General features: G+C 34.9%; 1 protein-coding gene and 1 pseudogene across 1 annotated transcript; one reads left to right on the top strand and one right to left on the bottom strand.

Moving 5' to 3' along the window:
* The first annotated feature begins 4,412 nt into the window (after positions 1-4,412).
* On the top strand, positions 4,413-6,895 carry LOC149252399 (expansin-like A1). Its single transcript, XM_089459684.1, has 5 exons — positions 4,413-4,738; positions 4,842-4,957; positions 5,060-5,238; positions 6,059-6,191; positions 6,528-6,895. Exons 1-5 carry the CDS (start codon positions 4,612-4,614, stop codon positions 6,789-6,791), a joined length of 819 nt encoding a protein of 272 aa, XP_089315810.1. The 5' UTR covers positions 4,413-4,611; the 3' UTR covers positions 6,792-6,895.
* A 3,385-nt stretch (positions 6,896-10,280) lies between these two features.
* LOC149252398 (lysine histidine transporter 2-like) overlaps positions 10,281-15,627 on the bottom strand; it is a 48,735-nt pseudogene continuing 43,388 nt past the window's right edge.

Raw genomic sequence — 15,627 nt, 5'->3', positions numbered from 1 at the left:
TTGGAACTCCTCAATGTGCTCCATTATTGAACCCTTTTGTTTGAGACTTATCAATTGGCTAAAAAAAGTGTTGCTTTTTGTATCCTCATAATGTGCTATCAATTCTTCCGTAAAAATTGCCCAAGTGATAAATTGTTTACGAGAGCAAAGCCATTGATACCATACAAACTGATTTGGTTCCAAATATAAAGTTGCCATACGTACCTTTTGTGTGTTTTGCACATTATTGAGATCGAAGAACTGCTCCATCTGTAATATCCATGTGGCGGGATCCTTGCCATCAAACTTCCTCATATCGATTTTTGGAATATGGTGGGTCTTCGATCCAACATTAGAGTCTATGGAATCATGATTAACATTTCTTTTGTTCACATCATGAGTTTCCTTTACAACCTTTTCACCATTAGTAAGTATTTCTTGTAGAAAATTTGTCAAATCTGTCTTCAAATCTGCCATGTCTGTATTCAAATTTGTCCTCAAATCTGCCTTCAGATCATCCATCTTAGCTTCCATGCCCTTTATCTTAGATTCCACGCCATTTATCTTAGCATCTGTTAGCTTTTGTGAGCGTGACATTTGTTGCACTTGTTCTTGTAATTTTGATATATCATGTAGCATTTCTTCCTCTTCTTCATGAGTCATGCTAGAGCTTTCAGGTTCCTTACTAGGTGTTTGGATTTTCTTTCCTCGGGGCATCAGTTACCGATAATAATGCTTTACTATGCCCTTTTAATTCCTTCAAACCAAGCTTATGCAAAAATTTAAAAAAAAAACTACACACCTTTTTTTTCTTTGTAGAAGTCTGATATTGAATCTGATGTATCTTTGTAATTTCGAATCATCCAGTTCTGAAATTGTGACCTGTAGTAGCCTTCTATGTCCTCTTTCCAATGCCACTAGTCTAATCCAAATTGGATTCTCCAAGAAAGAGTTATGCACAATCTCCCGCAGTGACTTGATTATAGACTAGTTCAGTAGAGCGAACTTGTATGAAGTACCACGTGTCATTGTTTCAACCTTTGACTCTGAAAAATATATAAAACAAAACTACAGTCCGTCCTCTTTCTGTACCTTCTTACGAAATTTCAATTCGATGCTCAGAAAGAAAGTTATGACGATTTTCCCCAGGTCACCTGTTTTGAGTGTAATTCAGGAGTCTGCAAAAAGACCAACTTCCTCAGATCATATCTTCGAAAATATCGCGCAAAAAGCTCTGAAATTTGGACCCAAGGTTCAACGCAATTTCTTCTCAAATGAGTTTTTTTTGCGACTTCTGAAACGTCACAGAAAAAAATTTATAGCGAAAATGCCACGATGACCTGTTTGGAGCAGCGAAACCCTAGAATCCAAAGCTCTGATACCAAATGTTATGAAACTAGCTCAAGAAAAGATAGAAAAGATAGATCAACGCCTTAGAATTCAGCGTCTTCGAGGGGGTAACCTCCTTTACATTACATAAATGAACAATTCTTGGATGATTCAAATGACAAAACCTCCTTTCTATATATAGGAGTCTAAGGAGTCACAATATAATCCAGCCGACCTAACAATAATAATATAAAGCCACAAAAATAACAATAGAGGGATTCTATGGGCACATTAATAACAATGTGGGGGCAATGGGGGCACAACAATATAAATAAGTGGTATAACTACAATAGTAATGGGGTAATCACTAGTATTATAGGGACCCAACACAACACTGATACTGAACTCTTCACGGTACAAGAGGTAAAGATGGGTATCAAGAAGTTGGGTGTTGGAAAAGCAAAAGGCTTAGCTGAAATCCAAGTAGAATATCAAAAGTGGGGCTGAAAGATTCTTGCACCTCAAACTACAAAAACCTTCAACAACATCATACAACAAGGGCTCCCCACAGATTAGAAAACTAGTCTGGAAATACCTCTTTTCAAGAGCGGCAACATCAGTAATCCCTCCAATTATAGGACCATCATGATAAACCCTTTGTTTGCAAAGCTATTTGGAAGCATGCTAGAAAACAAAATTAGCAAGTGGGCAGAAGAAAGAGATAAGCATGCTAAAGGGCAAACATGTTTTAGACCTAAACATTCCACAGTTGATCACTATATAACTTTAAGACACATCATTGAAAAAGTTTGGGAGAAAAAGGAAGAAGTCTTTTGTTGCTTTGTTGATTTCAGAAATGTGTTTGACTCGGTTCCTAGGGATAAGCTTTGACACAGAATGGAGGAACTTAGGGTTCCTAAACATTTGACAGCAGTTGTGCATAGGCTTTATGAAGAGGTAACATCAAAAATATAACTTCAACAAGCATTTCTGAAAGTTTTAGAAGCGATATCGAGGTCAAGCAAGGTTGCCCACTGTGTCCTACCCTTTTTGGTTTATATATCGACAAGCTTGAGGAGTGGTTAAATTCGCAAGGGGGTTATGGTATCTATTTGGGCAAGTTTGTTATAAGACTTCTTTTGTATGCAGATGACCTTATTCTGATTGCTAAATCGGCTCTTGGTTTGCAAGAGCACTTACTATCCCTTGAGCATTTTTGCAGAAGTGTGGGGATGCAAGTCAATATCAGCAAAACGAAAGTAGTGGTATTCTCTAAGAAAAGAAAACATAACCAGCATAAGTTCTACTTTGAAGGCAACATTTTGGAAGATGTTGTGGATTACAAATACCTCGGAATTGACTTCAACAAAGATGTAAGTTGGAATGATTGTAGAAAGAAAAGAACTTTAGGGGGTTGCAAAGCATTTTATGCTTTTCAAAATAGGTGTAGAGAAGCAGAGTTATGGGACTAGAAAACCACTCAAACTCTTTTTGGGCTTCTAGTGATTCCGGTGATTCTATATGGTTGTGAACTATGGGCCAACAGTACATCTGACATGCAGTGGAGACAAATTGAGAAAATTCAGAAACATTTGATTACAAACAAATTCAAGATTACAAGTGCAGTTCCTTATGATATCTTGTTAAGTGAAACAGGGACTGCTCCTATTGACGCAATTGCTATGGTGCGAGTCATAAGGTATTTAAAAAAAATTGAGCAAATGGAAGAGGGTAGATGACCTAAGATTGTCTTTAATGATAGATTGTGCAAGAGCAAAAAAAATTGGATGTAACAAAATAACAAATGGTTTAGTAAATTGGATATTTGCTTGAACTCGTGTCCCATAAACAAAAAAGAGATAAAATCTTTTATTATGGAAAAGTTCCACAAGCATACTTGGGATAAGGAACTAAGAAGAAAGAAAAATTACTATATTGAAGTGTTTAATCCCACTTATAGTCATCAACGAAAAGCATACATAGAGGCCAATATCTCTTGGAGAGCCAAAATTTTTATTGCTTGGTTAAGGACTAATTCTCATCAACTCCATTGTAAAAGAGGGCGCTGGAAAAGGCCAAAGGAAGTGTGGGAGGAAAGAGTATGCATTTTTTGTTCTTTCTGGAAACAGAAAAACATTTCATTTTAGAATGTGAGGCCTTCAAAGACAACATGGAAAGTTATGCAGATATGCTGCCAGCTAGCTCTTGGGATAATCTATTAGTGAGGGGTTTGTCAAGAAGCTGGGAGCATTTATTTTGAAGCTTCACAGAAAAAAGGCCGAATACATCACGCAGATGAAGAGGCGATCTATCCCATAGGCTTTCTTTAGCCTCGTGGATGTTAAAATAATTTCTTTCTTCTTCTTCTTTCTAAAGTATGTGCTCTTCCATTGAGCTAGTACTCTTTAAAGATTTGTGCGAGGAGTTATGGCAGCCCTTAAAATTGCATATATAGATATTGATTTAAAAAAATACTCAACACATAATGGCATAATCTTCCTAAAATCTATAATCATATAGCCCCTATTTTTAACTTAATAAAAAATAGCTATTAAAACTAGCTAAATGTCACAGCCCTACCCCATCCTGCAATAAGATAACACACAATAATCTACCAACAAAATTTAATATAGTGATACATAAAAAATAACTAGAATTAGCACACACTGTATTGCTACGACTATTGAATGGTTTCTGTTTAGCCGGTTCCCAGTGTTCATATATTCCAACAATATGAAATTATACATAAATGGGTTTGGTTACCAACTACTCTATTCCGACCGAGGAGGTTAAAACATAAAAACAAAAATCTAATACAATTACCATGTTAAGAAATATGGAACCCCCCATTTTACACCAACAGATATCTCATGTTCCAAATTCCAAATAGGTCGAGTACTCACAGATTCCAAATTCCAAATATCCTGCCGGTAAAACTGATCTGATTGGAAAAATGCTATGAAAGAGTAATAAAGTAGTTTGAAATTTCTAAATAATCCACCAACGGATTTGACGGCACGTTTTTCAAATACCCATGTCGGTTTACCGCGTACATAAGTCGCTGATGTCCACTGAAACAACAATAGGCAAGAGTTCAAATCCACAGTAAGTACTTGCGATCTGCTGCAGCTTTCCCAATTACGGCTGTCGGTCATCATGAACGCGTTTTCCTTGGTTTCTTCCTTCCCTGTTCTGCATTTATAAAAGCTACCAAGCTTCGGCCATCAATCCACACTGATTACTTCTGATTGCCCTTTTGTTCCCCAGAGTCGATCTGCTTCATCTGACGCAGAAATTATTACAATGAAGATTTTCAATAATCCCCTGCTGTTTGCAGTGTGGGTGCTATCTCTGGTTTCCGCAGCATTATCTTGTGACCGCTGCCTTCACAAATCCAAAGTCGCCTCTTTCGCTCGGGCTAATATTAATGGTATGGATTAAATCTTTTTAGAAATTTTCAGGAAATTTCAATTGCATTAAAATTAGTAGTCAGCACATTAATAAATTCTCTGGATTGTTTTCCATGGTAAAAGGCGCATGTGGATATGGGAACTCTGCAACAAGTCTAACTGCTCGTGGAGGGCTGGTCATGGCAAGCGCAAGTGCCAAAATATACAGAGAAGGCGTAGGATGCGGCGCCTGCTATCAGGCATGGGACTAAAAAAACTGCTGTTTTTGAGGATTTTCATGGATGGAAACTGAATTGTAATTCTGATTTTTCTTTGATATTAATATCTTGATTTTGATTCAGATAAGATGCACAGATCCAAGCGTTTGCACCAAATCTGGAGTGAAAGTTTTGGTTACAGACTTCACAAAAAGCACTCAGACAGATTTTGTTCTTTCCGCTCGCAGTTTCTCGAAACTGGCGGTACCTAGCAAAGCTGCCCAATTTCTCAAGATGGGAACCGTGGATATAGACTATAAACGGTGAGCACGATTGAATGACATAGTCCGTGGATTTTATTTACGATTGAATGACATAGTCCGTGGATTTTATTTTATTTATTATTTGTGTAGGAGTTTATGTTGTATGGTAGATTTTGGGAATATTTTGAAATTTGGAAAAAAAATTAAGTTAATTGTTTAATTTTATTTTTTAAGTTAAATTAATTATGTTTTTTTATTTTATTTAGAATTGTTTAATATTTTTCTGTTAATGGTTAATTAATCACTTAATTTTGATCTGTCAAATTCCAAAATATTCAGAAATCTAAATTAGTTAACTTCACTCTGATGGGTCAAATTCCAAACTATTTAGAAATCTGTAATCTATACAGATAAAAATGTTTGACTTTCTGTAATGAAACTTGGATTAAAATTGTGAACTCCTGGGTTTTCTATATTTACAATATTTTATTTGACTGATGCAGCATGAAATAGTAATCATTGTTAGGAACTTAGCTTAAAGTATTCCTTTTTTTCAGACGAAAAAAAATGCTGATTTATATAAGCTCAAAATATTCCTTAACTGAACACTTAAAAGTTGTAATTTAGTAATAACATTATTGACTAGCCTATTGAATTCCAACGGATGGCAGAGGGCAGTGGCCATCTTATTTTAGAATCCTTGAAAGTTAATCTGGGTACTCTTACATCTTATTTGACTATACCTTTTACTGAGAAGTTTTTGAGGGACATATATTTGTAGTGAGGGTCCTTTTAACTGTTATCTAGAAATGAACAGTCACTGCAGAGGTAAGGAAGTTAAACAGAAATTTATTAATGTTTACATTTGACTCTATTACAGAATCCCCTGTGACTATGGAGGCCAAAACATGACTGTGAAAGTAGACAAAAGCAGTAAATATCCAGACTATCTTGCTGTCCAGTTTTTGTATCAAGGAGGCCAAACAGACATTACAGAAGTTGACATTGATCAGGCAATAACCAATGTGACCCTGTACTTCGGTTCTGATAATATTAATTTTTTTAGAAACATTTATTCCATTTTTCTCATGGAGTGACATAATTATGACTACACATATTTCCCAGTCTATAACTTCATTATATGCTGGGGCCATATATACCTAGTGTTAAATTTAAACAAATTCATTATTTAAAGTAGATATATCCGACCAAACCACATTAATAAACCTATGAGCCGTTAAGTATTAATTGTCCATAATTATTGTTCACATAAATTACACCAACTAATTGATTTAGTGCCCAAACGTTTCTGGGCACGTATAATTAAAAAATTTGCTGGATTTTTGCAGGTGGGATCATCAGGTTGGCAGTATATGACCCACAAAAACGGTGCAATTTGGGGAATTCAGAATCCTCCCAGAGGTTCCCTGTCGTTTCGGTTACTGGTTACAGGCGGGTACGATGGGAGTTGGGTGTGGCCTACAAGAAATTTACTGCCCGCAATCTGGAGGCCGGGCTCTGTTTATGAATCGGGAGTTCAGATCACAGAAATTGCGCAAGAAGGCTGTAGTCCCTGCGAAACTGGCAACTGGACTGACACATTTGTTAATTAATTGTGATAATCCAGAGTGGAGTAGAGCAATTGTTTGAGGCATAGGACTGAGAGTTGTTTCTAATTGGCTAGCATAGTCCAGAAAAAAGCAGTGAGATGTTTATATATTTTATTTTTTCAGATATAATTTGAAAATCCAGATTACATGTGTCAAACAATAAAATTTTAAATGCTGTAGAGTTTTCTCAAGCTCTAAAATTTTGAATGCTCCAAGATTTTTAATAATACTTAATCCATTTTTAAAAATAAAAAAAAACTATTTCACCACTCCCACTATTTTTACTATTTTTAGAAGATTCTTACGGAAGGAGATTCTTACTAAAAATTCTCCTTCAGTAGACAACTCCTATACCGTTGCTGCAAGCTTTTTGCAACTTCCTTTGAGAATTGTTCTATTTGGTTCGCTGTCACATGTTAATTTCCATGCATCACTATACGTTAAAAAGCATAAAATAGTTCTTAAAATGGTTCTTTGACGATGGTTCTCTTCTAAAATGCTTTGTACTTTTTTTAAGTGAAGAAAGAGTGTCTAGTTCTCAGAAATACATAGTATTATTTGGGATTGTATCACAAAACCTATAGGTATTCAACCTCCTCACCTAGAATTAGACCATATCCTTAAGACTTACATACTAAGCTGTGGGTTATCCAAGTGGTAGACATGTTTTTTTAATAAAAATATAGACATGTTTTTTTAAATGGGAATTAAGGAAATTGAAATCGACTTAGAGGGAGTGGTCATCGATATGACGAAATTTGAAATCTGTTAGAGGAAATGACAGACCATTATCTCCCTCTTTTATTTTGAACAAAATATTTTATATCACTTAAAAAAATATTTAGATGATAAATCTGAGTTTTATAATCTGTAAGTTTGAAACGCTCAATACATTTAAAAACATATACATATTTTTTATACATTTGAAAAACATATTTTAAACCATAAAAATCCAACATCTTCCGAGATTTTCATCCGAGGCAAAAGCATAATGCCATCTCCTAGTCAATTCAAATACATGAAATTGCGATTTATTTCCACTAATATGTGTGGGGCGAGAAAAATGGCATCTTCTCGTCAACACGAATCTGTGGCCGTGAGGAACACGGCATTTAAATAACGGATTCCATTAGATGAATGATTTGGAGGTGTTACACAAATACACAAAAAAAAAATAAAATGATTTGATTGTGATCAATACCGCTCCTTCCCAAGTTGCATCACAGTTGTCATCAGATTACGTACCAAGATTGTATCAACATCTGACCTATGGACAAGCCTTTTGAAAATGTGTCCAGTGCTATTCTAGTTTTTTCTGTTTTTGTTTTTATCATTTTTAATTATTATTATTTTATGGGAATTTCAAAATATACTTAATAGTTGTATGCGTTTTAAAATAGGTGTAGGAATGTTAATTTTTTTTTGCCAAATATCCTGTGAAAAACAATTTAATGTTTAAATTTTTTTGGTGTTAATTTTCTCAATAATAATAATAATTTAATTTTAAAGTCATGTCTAGGTCACACACCAAATTAGTGTACAAGATTAGTTTGTTTATATGAGACAAGAAAGCCATCTTTGCATAGCAATTTGATTGCTAAAGTCTATAAAGACATACATCACATATAATCAATAATTTCAATAGTACATACAAAATCAATGAAAGCACCACTGTTATGTATAGACCAAATAAAAGCACCATCATTGTTTTGTCCACCAAAAAATTTCAATACTCTTTTTTGTTAGTAATCCTCAAGAGTACATCATACAACTTCATTCCATCATACACCTTCATTCACTACAACATAGACATGGTTTTTAGACAATATCTGAGACAATTTTTGGGTAAAATGTCTTAACATGAGAGGGAAAAAAAAAAAAAAAAAAAAGTTGTGTATTGTCTTTATACGAATGCCTCAAATTATTGTCATAAAAAGTTGTCTTTATAAAGACAATATATAACCCAAATACTATTTTCTCTTAGGATACAAATTCATTTTTGACTCTTCAGAGACAATAGTTGGGATTAAAGTCATATTGTCTTTATAGAGACGATGGCTTTAATAGAGACAATATGTGTTTAATCCTAGTTACTGGCTCTCTAGATACAATTAAAAAATATATTTAAAGACAATACAATATCACTTTTGTGTCTTTAGAGACAATATAAAACAACAAATCTAGATAAATATTTCACTCATTGAAATAAATCAATATAAAAAGTATTATATTAAAAACAAACTACAATATCACTAATTAATTCATGTTAGGGCACAGTGGAATCAAACCACCATCCTACTTATAAGGTATGTGCTCTTCCATTGAGCTAGAACTCTTTAAAGAATTATGTGAGGAATTATGGCAGCTCTTGAAATTGCATATATAGACATCGATTTTAAAAAATACTCGACACATAATGGCATAATCTTCATAAAATCTATAATCATACAACCTCTATTTTTAACTTAATGAAAAATAACTCAATGAAGTTAGCTGAATGTCACACCCCTATCACATGACTCATGCAATAAGGTAATAATACACAATAATCTACAAATAATTAATCTAGTAATACATAGAAAAGTAACTAGAATTAGCACAAGCTATCTTGTGACAACTATTGAATGATTTCTATTTAGCGTGTTTCCACTGTTCATATATTTCAACAATATGAAATTGTAGATAAGTGCAACTCAACTTTGCTATTTTGAATAAAGATTTTGAGTCGTAAGCTACTAGCTTTAGAGTTTATTTTTCTTATTATAGCATTCTATGGTTTGAAATTCGACACATTCTTCATTTTATTATTATTATTATTAATATTATTGTCCTAGTTGCATTCTTTTTTTGTCATTTTAGTGCATTTTCCCCTTCTCAAAATGTGTCTATACATTTATAAATGGAGGATGAGTTTCCATCTCCAAAAAAAATCACCAAAACTAATTTAGATATGGGTGTGCTATAATAAGTGGGACATATTTGATATCCATTCACTTCTTTATTAATGCAACCATAACTTTTCTACGCAATTGTGTATCCATTTTTACTATTCATTGTTTGGAATTTCAAATAATAATAAATGAAGAATGTGTCAAAATGTTTTCTCATTTCTATAGATTTTCAAATAATACTAAGACTTCACTCATTTCTATAGATTTTCCTATATATTCCAAAATCTGCAATCTAAATACACTCAAGTTTTAGGTAACAGGACAAACACTAAGAAGTTAATTTCGCCACATAAAATAACAATACTCAACAAAATTTGAACCTACATACAATAGCTCTATACTCAACTAGGCTTGAACCATTGAACCTACTACACTTTGTCCCAAAACCATCACTGATTTACTTATTTAAATTTAAGTTATTTATATAATAACACCTCTATCAACCACTTACCATTAACTAATTTATTTATAGATGTTTAAATATTAAATAAACAAAACTTACACAAATAAACAAAACACAAAGAAACATAGATCTAAAGGCTTAGAAATATACTTGATAACTTCCAATGACATGGACTACCACCATAAGCTTTGCCATTACAATAAGCTAGGAGGGTTTGTTGAGTGTAATAAGCACATTGTCTTCGACGCTTTGTCCAAAGGTCCAATATCCAACTAATGCAACTAGAAAGTAACATATAACAACTATTATATATGACACAACTGCACCCATCCACATGGGGAACTTCGATGGCTTCTCATGACTCGTAGGAATGGTGGCTTGAGTTTTCATAACCACATTTTGTCCAGAATATGCAAATGCAATCTCTCCCATGTTAATTTTTCTTAGGGCTATATTGTTCTTTTTTTTATAATTGATTTATTCATTAACACATTAATTTCCCCATAACATCATAACATTATTCAAATTTACATCATTATTCAGCATCATATGCAACTATGTAGAAACAACAATATCATCATCATCAATGCAGTAGAACATAAAGGAATAATGGAAGAAAATCATTCACACATAGAAACAATAGGATTGGTCAAAGACTAGGGAAAAACCCACTAGAGGGAAAACCCTTTCAAATTCTTCTTCTAATTAGATCATCATCAAATGATTCAATAAAAGAGAGTACAATGATCCCTATCTTCATCTATGCAACTATTCAACAAAACAAATACAACATCCATGGAATGAACTGAACAATGCCTATACTCAAAACCTTGATTCAGAAACCTGTAATGAACTGTCACTATCTGCGGTCAACTACCGAACACTGTGGTCATAGAGCGAAATCTTCGGAAGATTGAGATTTCATATTTTAGGTATCAGTTGCATGGAGGAAGTATCATGCAAGTGACTATAGCTTCCCAGTCGCTCCCTTAAGCCTGCCATGCGAGTGACTAGGATCAGATCTAGACTTCGAAAACCCTGACTCCCAGTCGCATGGATGGAGAGTTTTTTGTGCGACTGAAAGGCTCTAGTCACACGGATGATCTTCTGTGTGAGAAACTATAGTTGAATCCTTCTTGTGTTGTGCCTGCAACTAAGGCCCAAAACTCTAAATCAGAGATGCGAGATTCAAACCCTGCAATTTCACCTCAAAGTGATCCTAATCCTCTGCAGACGAGCCTCAAACCTGTGCGATCCAAAAAACAAGATAGAAGAGTGTCTCATGATTGTGTCCAAATGATTTAGAGGTCACTTGTATTTATAGCCTTCCAAGGGTGCCCACTTTGCTTTAGGGTAGACCTTGACAAATGTGCACATGTGGGATTTTCTTCATAAATACACTTTCCCTTATCTGATTTGAGTGACCTTTAGGCCGATTTTGGTCCTCTATAAAAGATAAATTCAATGTAATCATTATCTCCATCAAGTGAGTTGTCCAAAGTGGAATTTGACCGCGGTTGCATATTTTTAACACTTCCTCTAAACTAGGGAGAATTCCACTCGCATCATGTCACATGTATACTGTCATCAAATCATATCCAATCTCAAGTATCTCATCATCTCAATTCATCTATTCTCATTCTTTCTTGACTCTTGATTGTTCCTGCTCATATGCTGAATATTCTCAAATCTAAAAGAAGAAGAATTTGTCATTGAAGGGGAGCCTAAGCTACCACCCTCTATTCATCGGGCTACTATATGGAATCTTTGTGAACGAGCTACTACCTAGAATCTTTGCTAGCGTGCTACTATTCGGGAATATCCACAGGGAATTAGATCTATGACCCACGTCATTATTAGAGAGCATATCATCAGGGAGCATATCTCAACCTGGAACCATATCAAGGAGCATATATCAACCCAAAATCTCATGGGGGAGCTACTACTATGATCCCATATCGAGCAGTATGTGATATAGGGGAGTTAATACTCAACCCATCTTATTTCCTATTGATCTTCCCAACAATGACCCTCAAAATTCATGTGGTAGAACACTTTCATCATAATCTGAGCTTGGACGAGATACCTGACGTACCAAGAGGTAAGGATCACATGCCTCCAAGCCTCCTCAACCTGTTGGCCAGACAAGGAGGGACAATCCCAACAAGCCCTGCTTGTGGGTATGATGCCAACTAGGGTATACTCTGCAAAGACCAAGATATGGTGAGCTACTACTCCAACCCTATGGGTAACAGATAGGGGTGATACCCTATTGCCCAGAGTTTCCTCCACCCTAGGAGTCCTCTATCTCAATTCCACACCCTATGAGCTCAAACAAGGGAGGAATAGTTGGCTCAATGTCCTCGATCAGTCATACTCTTTGTAGATCAGAAACATATCATCATGCTCATATATGGTAATCATCATGTCTTAATAACAACTATCTCTTGTTCATATAGGAAATCAAATCAAATACCATATATATATATATATATATCACATAAAGGATACCATAGTCGTCCTCCCTCTCAAGGAGGTGCCAACCACAAGCATCAACATTGTCTCAATATATGAAGGTATCAGGTCAAATCCCAAATTTGCTATCATAGAGAGATCTATAGTCCATAACATATCTCAACATCAAGTCAAAGTTCTAAGTCATTATTGAGCATCATGTCAAAGGTCCAAACACTGCTCATCTATATCAATCAGTCAAAACATGCTAAACTATTGTAACATAAACTTTAAACATAATGACTTATCTCTATGCATGTCCCAATCACCTGCAAACACAATTTTAGTATATATATTAATATTAGAGTAAACATTCAAACTTTCCTACTCACAGATCTTTCTATTATCTTCTCCACATATGTAGGGCTGACATCCTTCAGGTGAACATCTGATTTCACACAAAACTTCATTCTTTTGTGTCCAACATGCATAGTCGCACCCATAGGCTTTCCCGTGTGCAGTTGGAAGACTATAGCCACACCATTGACCTTTCTTCTGTGCGACTGAAGGGCTACAATCGCACTTGTAGCCCTGATTCTGTACAACTGAGGCTTAGAGTAAGAGAAAACTCTCTCTTCTTAGATCAAAACTTTTCCACAGATCAACAATGTCAGGTATTTGTCTATTTATGCCCATACGTCATACTTCAACAATAAATAATATACATATAATGCCAATGGTAATAGGAGTAAGGATCTTATGGAGAGATTCTCCCTCTGAATGGGAATCCACTTTTGTCATCTTCAATCAAGTCATCAATCTGTCTATAATACTGTCATGCATCAGCAAATATGTTAGATCATAAAATCATACTATATCCACATATTCATCATGGTCATATATGTTAGCATCAACTACTTCACTATGACATCAATCTTTCATCAAGGGTTAGTGTAAAATAGCTAATAGGAGCATACTTCAAGAAATATGATCACAAAATTACTTCTTCGTAACTCAATCCATCAAGTCAGGGCATTCAATTTTACTGTATGCCATAATTAGTAAGCACATCAAAGCATAACCATGGTCAATTAAAGATCCTGAATATCAATCTCATTGTTACACTTCTATCATCATGGCTACCATGTTCAATATCAATAGTATCAAGTTACCATCTATGAGAATCAAGGTGCTAGCCTTCTCCATAGGATCAAGATATAAAAAATCATAGATGTTAGCCAAAAATAAAGTATACCAATGTATCAGAAGTCAATATTTCCAAGTAGCTTCATAGAATCAAGAAATCAATTATGTAAGATGCTTGTTCAAAATCAAGTGCACCATTTCATCATAAGAACCATGAATCCAAATCACTTTCATATGCATGCATGAGGCATTTTAGAAGGAGACATTCTCATCATACCTTAGGGCTTACCTTGCCATCCAATATTATAGTTGAAACACAAGATTGAAACAATATATGATGCATACCTTGTAGTGTTCAAATACCGGTGCATTTTTTCATTTCACATAGTCAACTTGTAGCACTTTGTCATCTTTTCAGCAGGTGCCTCTTTACCTTTTCCAACTCTAGATTTTCTTTCTTTCATGTCAGATGATCCTCAAGGAGGATCTTCTTATTACATCTCATCAAGGAGGTTAGAAACATACAAATACTCAAAAATACATGTAGGAAGTATAAGTAATGATGAAAACAATAATTAGATCAATAAGTCTAAACAAAAGTAAGGATATAAAGAAGCATCATAAATAGAAAAGAGCTTATCTTCAATGAGAGGTGATCCTCTCCCTCTTGAACCAACCTTCAAGAGCCATCACTATCTATTGTCCATATGAAAACATTGCCTTCACTATTTCAATAAACTTTATCAACAACAAGGCCTACTAAGGCCTCATCAAATCTATCACAAGTGCTTGAGCATCTTCACATTGACTATGTTAGGTTTCATATCTCAAATATTTTCCATAAACCAGGGTTTCTCTCAAACCTTGACCTCATAATATCCATCAAACCCTAATACACAAATTACCTAAGGTTTTATTCAAGCCCTTGAATTATTTTAGATCTCCTCCATCTTTTGTTGCATCCATCAAAGGTGTCTCCATTGGGGTGTTCTCCATGACTTTTCTTCAACCCAACTTTCATACCATATTAATTTTTCTTAGGACTATATTGTTCTTTTTTTGATACTTGCATTTCTTAATTAACACATTAAGTTCACCCCATAAAATCATAACATTATTCAGATTTACATCATTCTTCAACATCATATGAAACTAAGGTAGAAAGAACAATGTAATCATCATCAATGCAGTGGAACATAAAGGAAGAATATAAGAAATCATTCACGCATAGAGACAATAGGATTGGCGAGAGACCAGGGGAAAACCCACTATAGGGAAAACCCTGTCAAATTCTTCTTCTTATTAGATCGTCATCAAATGATTTAGCAAAATAAAGTACAATGATCCTTATATTCATCTATGCAACTGTTCAACAAAACAACTACAACATCCATGGAATGAACCCAACAATGCTTATAGTCAAAACTCTGATTCAAAAACCTGTAATGAACTATAACTGTCTGCAGTCAACTGCCAAACACTACGTCATAGAGCAAAATCTTCGAAACACTGAGATTTCATCTTTTCGATCTTGGTTACACATAGGTGTCATGCGAGCGACTATAGCTTCCCAGTCACCCCCCTAAGCCTGGCATGCGAGCGACTATGGTCAAATATAGACTGCAAAAGCCCTAACTTCCAGTCGCATGGATGGAGAGTTGTCCATGTGACTGGAAGGCTCCAATCACATGGATGAGCTTCTGTGCAAGTAATTTCAGTCGAATCCATCCTTTGTTGTGCCTGCGACTGAGGCCCAAAACCCTAAATCAAAGATGCAAGATCTGGTCCCTGCAATTTCACCTCAAAGTGATCCTGATCCTCCGCATATGAGCCTTAGACCTGGGCGAGCCAAAAACAAAGATAGAAGATTGTTTCATTATTGTGT

The sequence above is a fragment of the Pinus tabuliformis genome, chromosome 7 (genome assembly GCF_031772625.1).
Source record: "Pinus tabuliformis cultivar Carrire ecotype Pingquan chromosome 7, CPIR1, whole genome shotgun sequence".
Lineage (NCBI taxonomy): Eukaryota > Viridiplantae > Streptophyta > Pinopsida > Pinales > Pinaceae > Pinus > Pinus tabuliformis.
The sequence above is the reverse complement of the archived record's forward strand: the minus strand, read 5'-3'. Positions and strand labels throughout refer to the sequence as shown.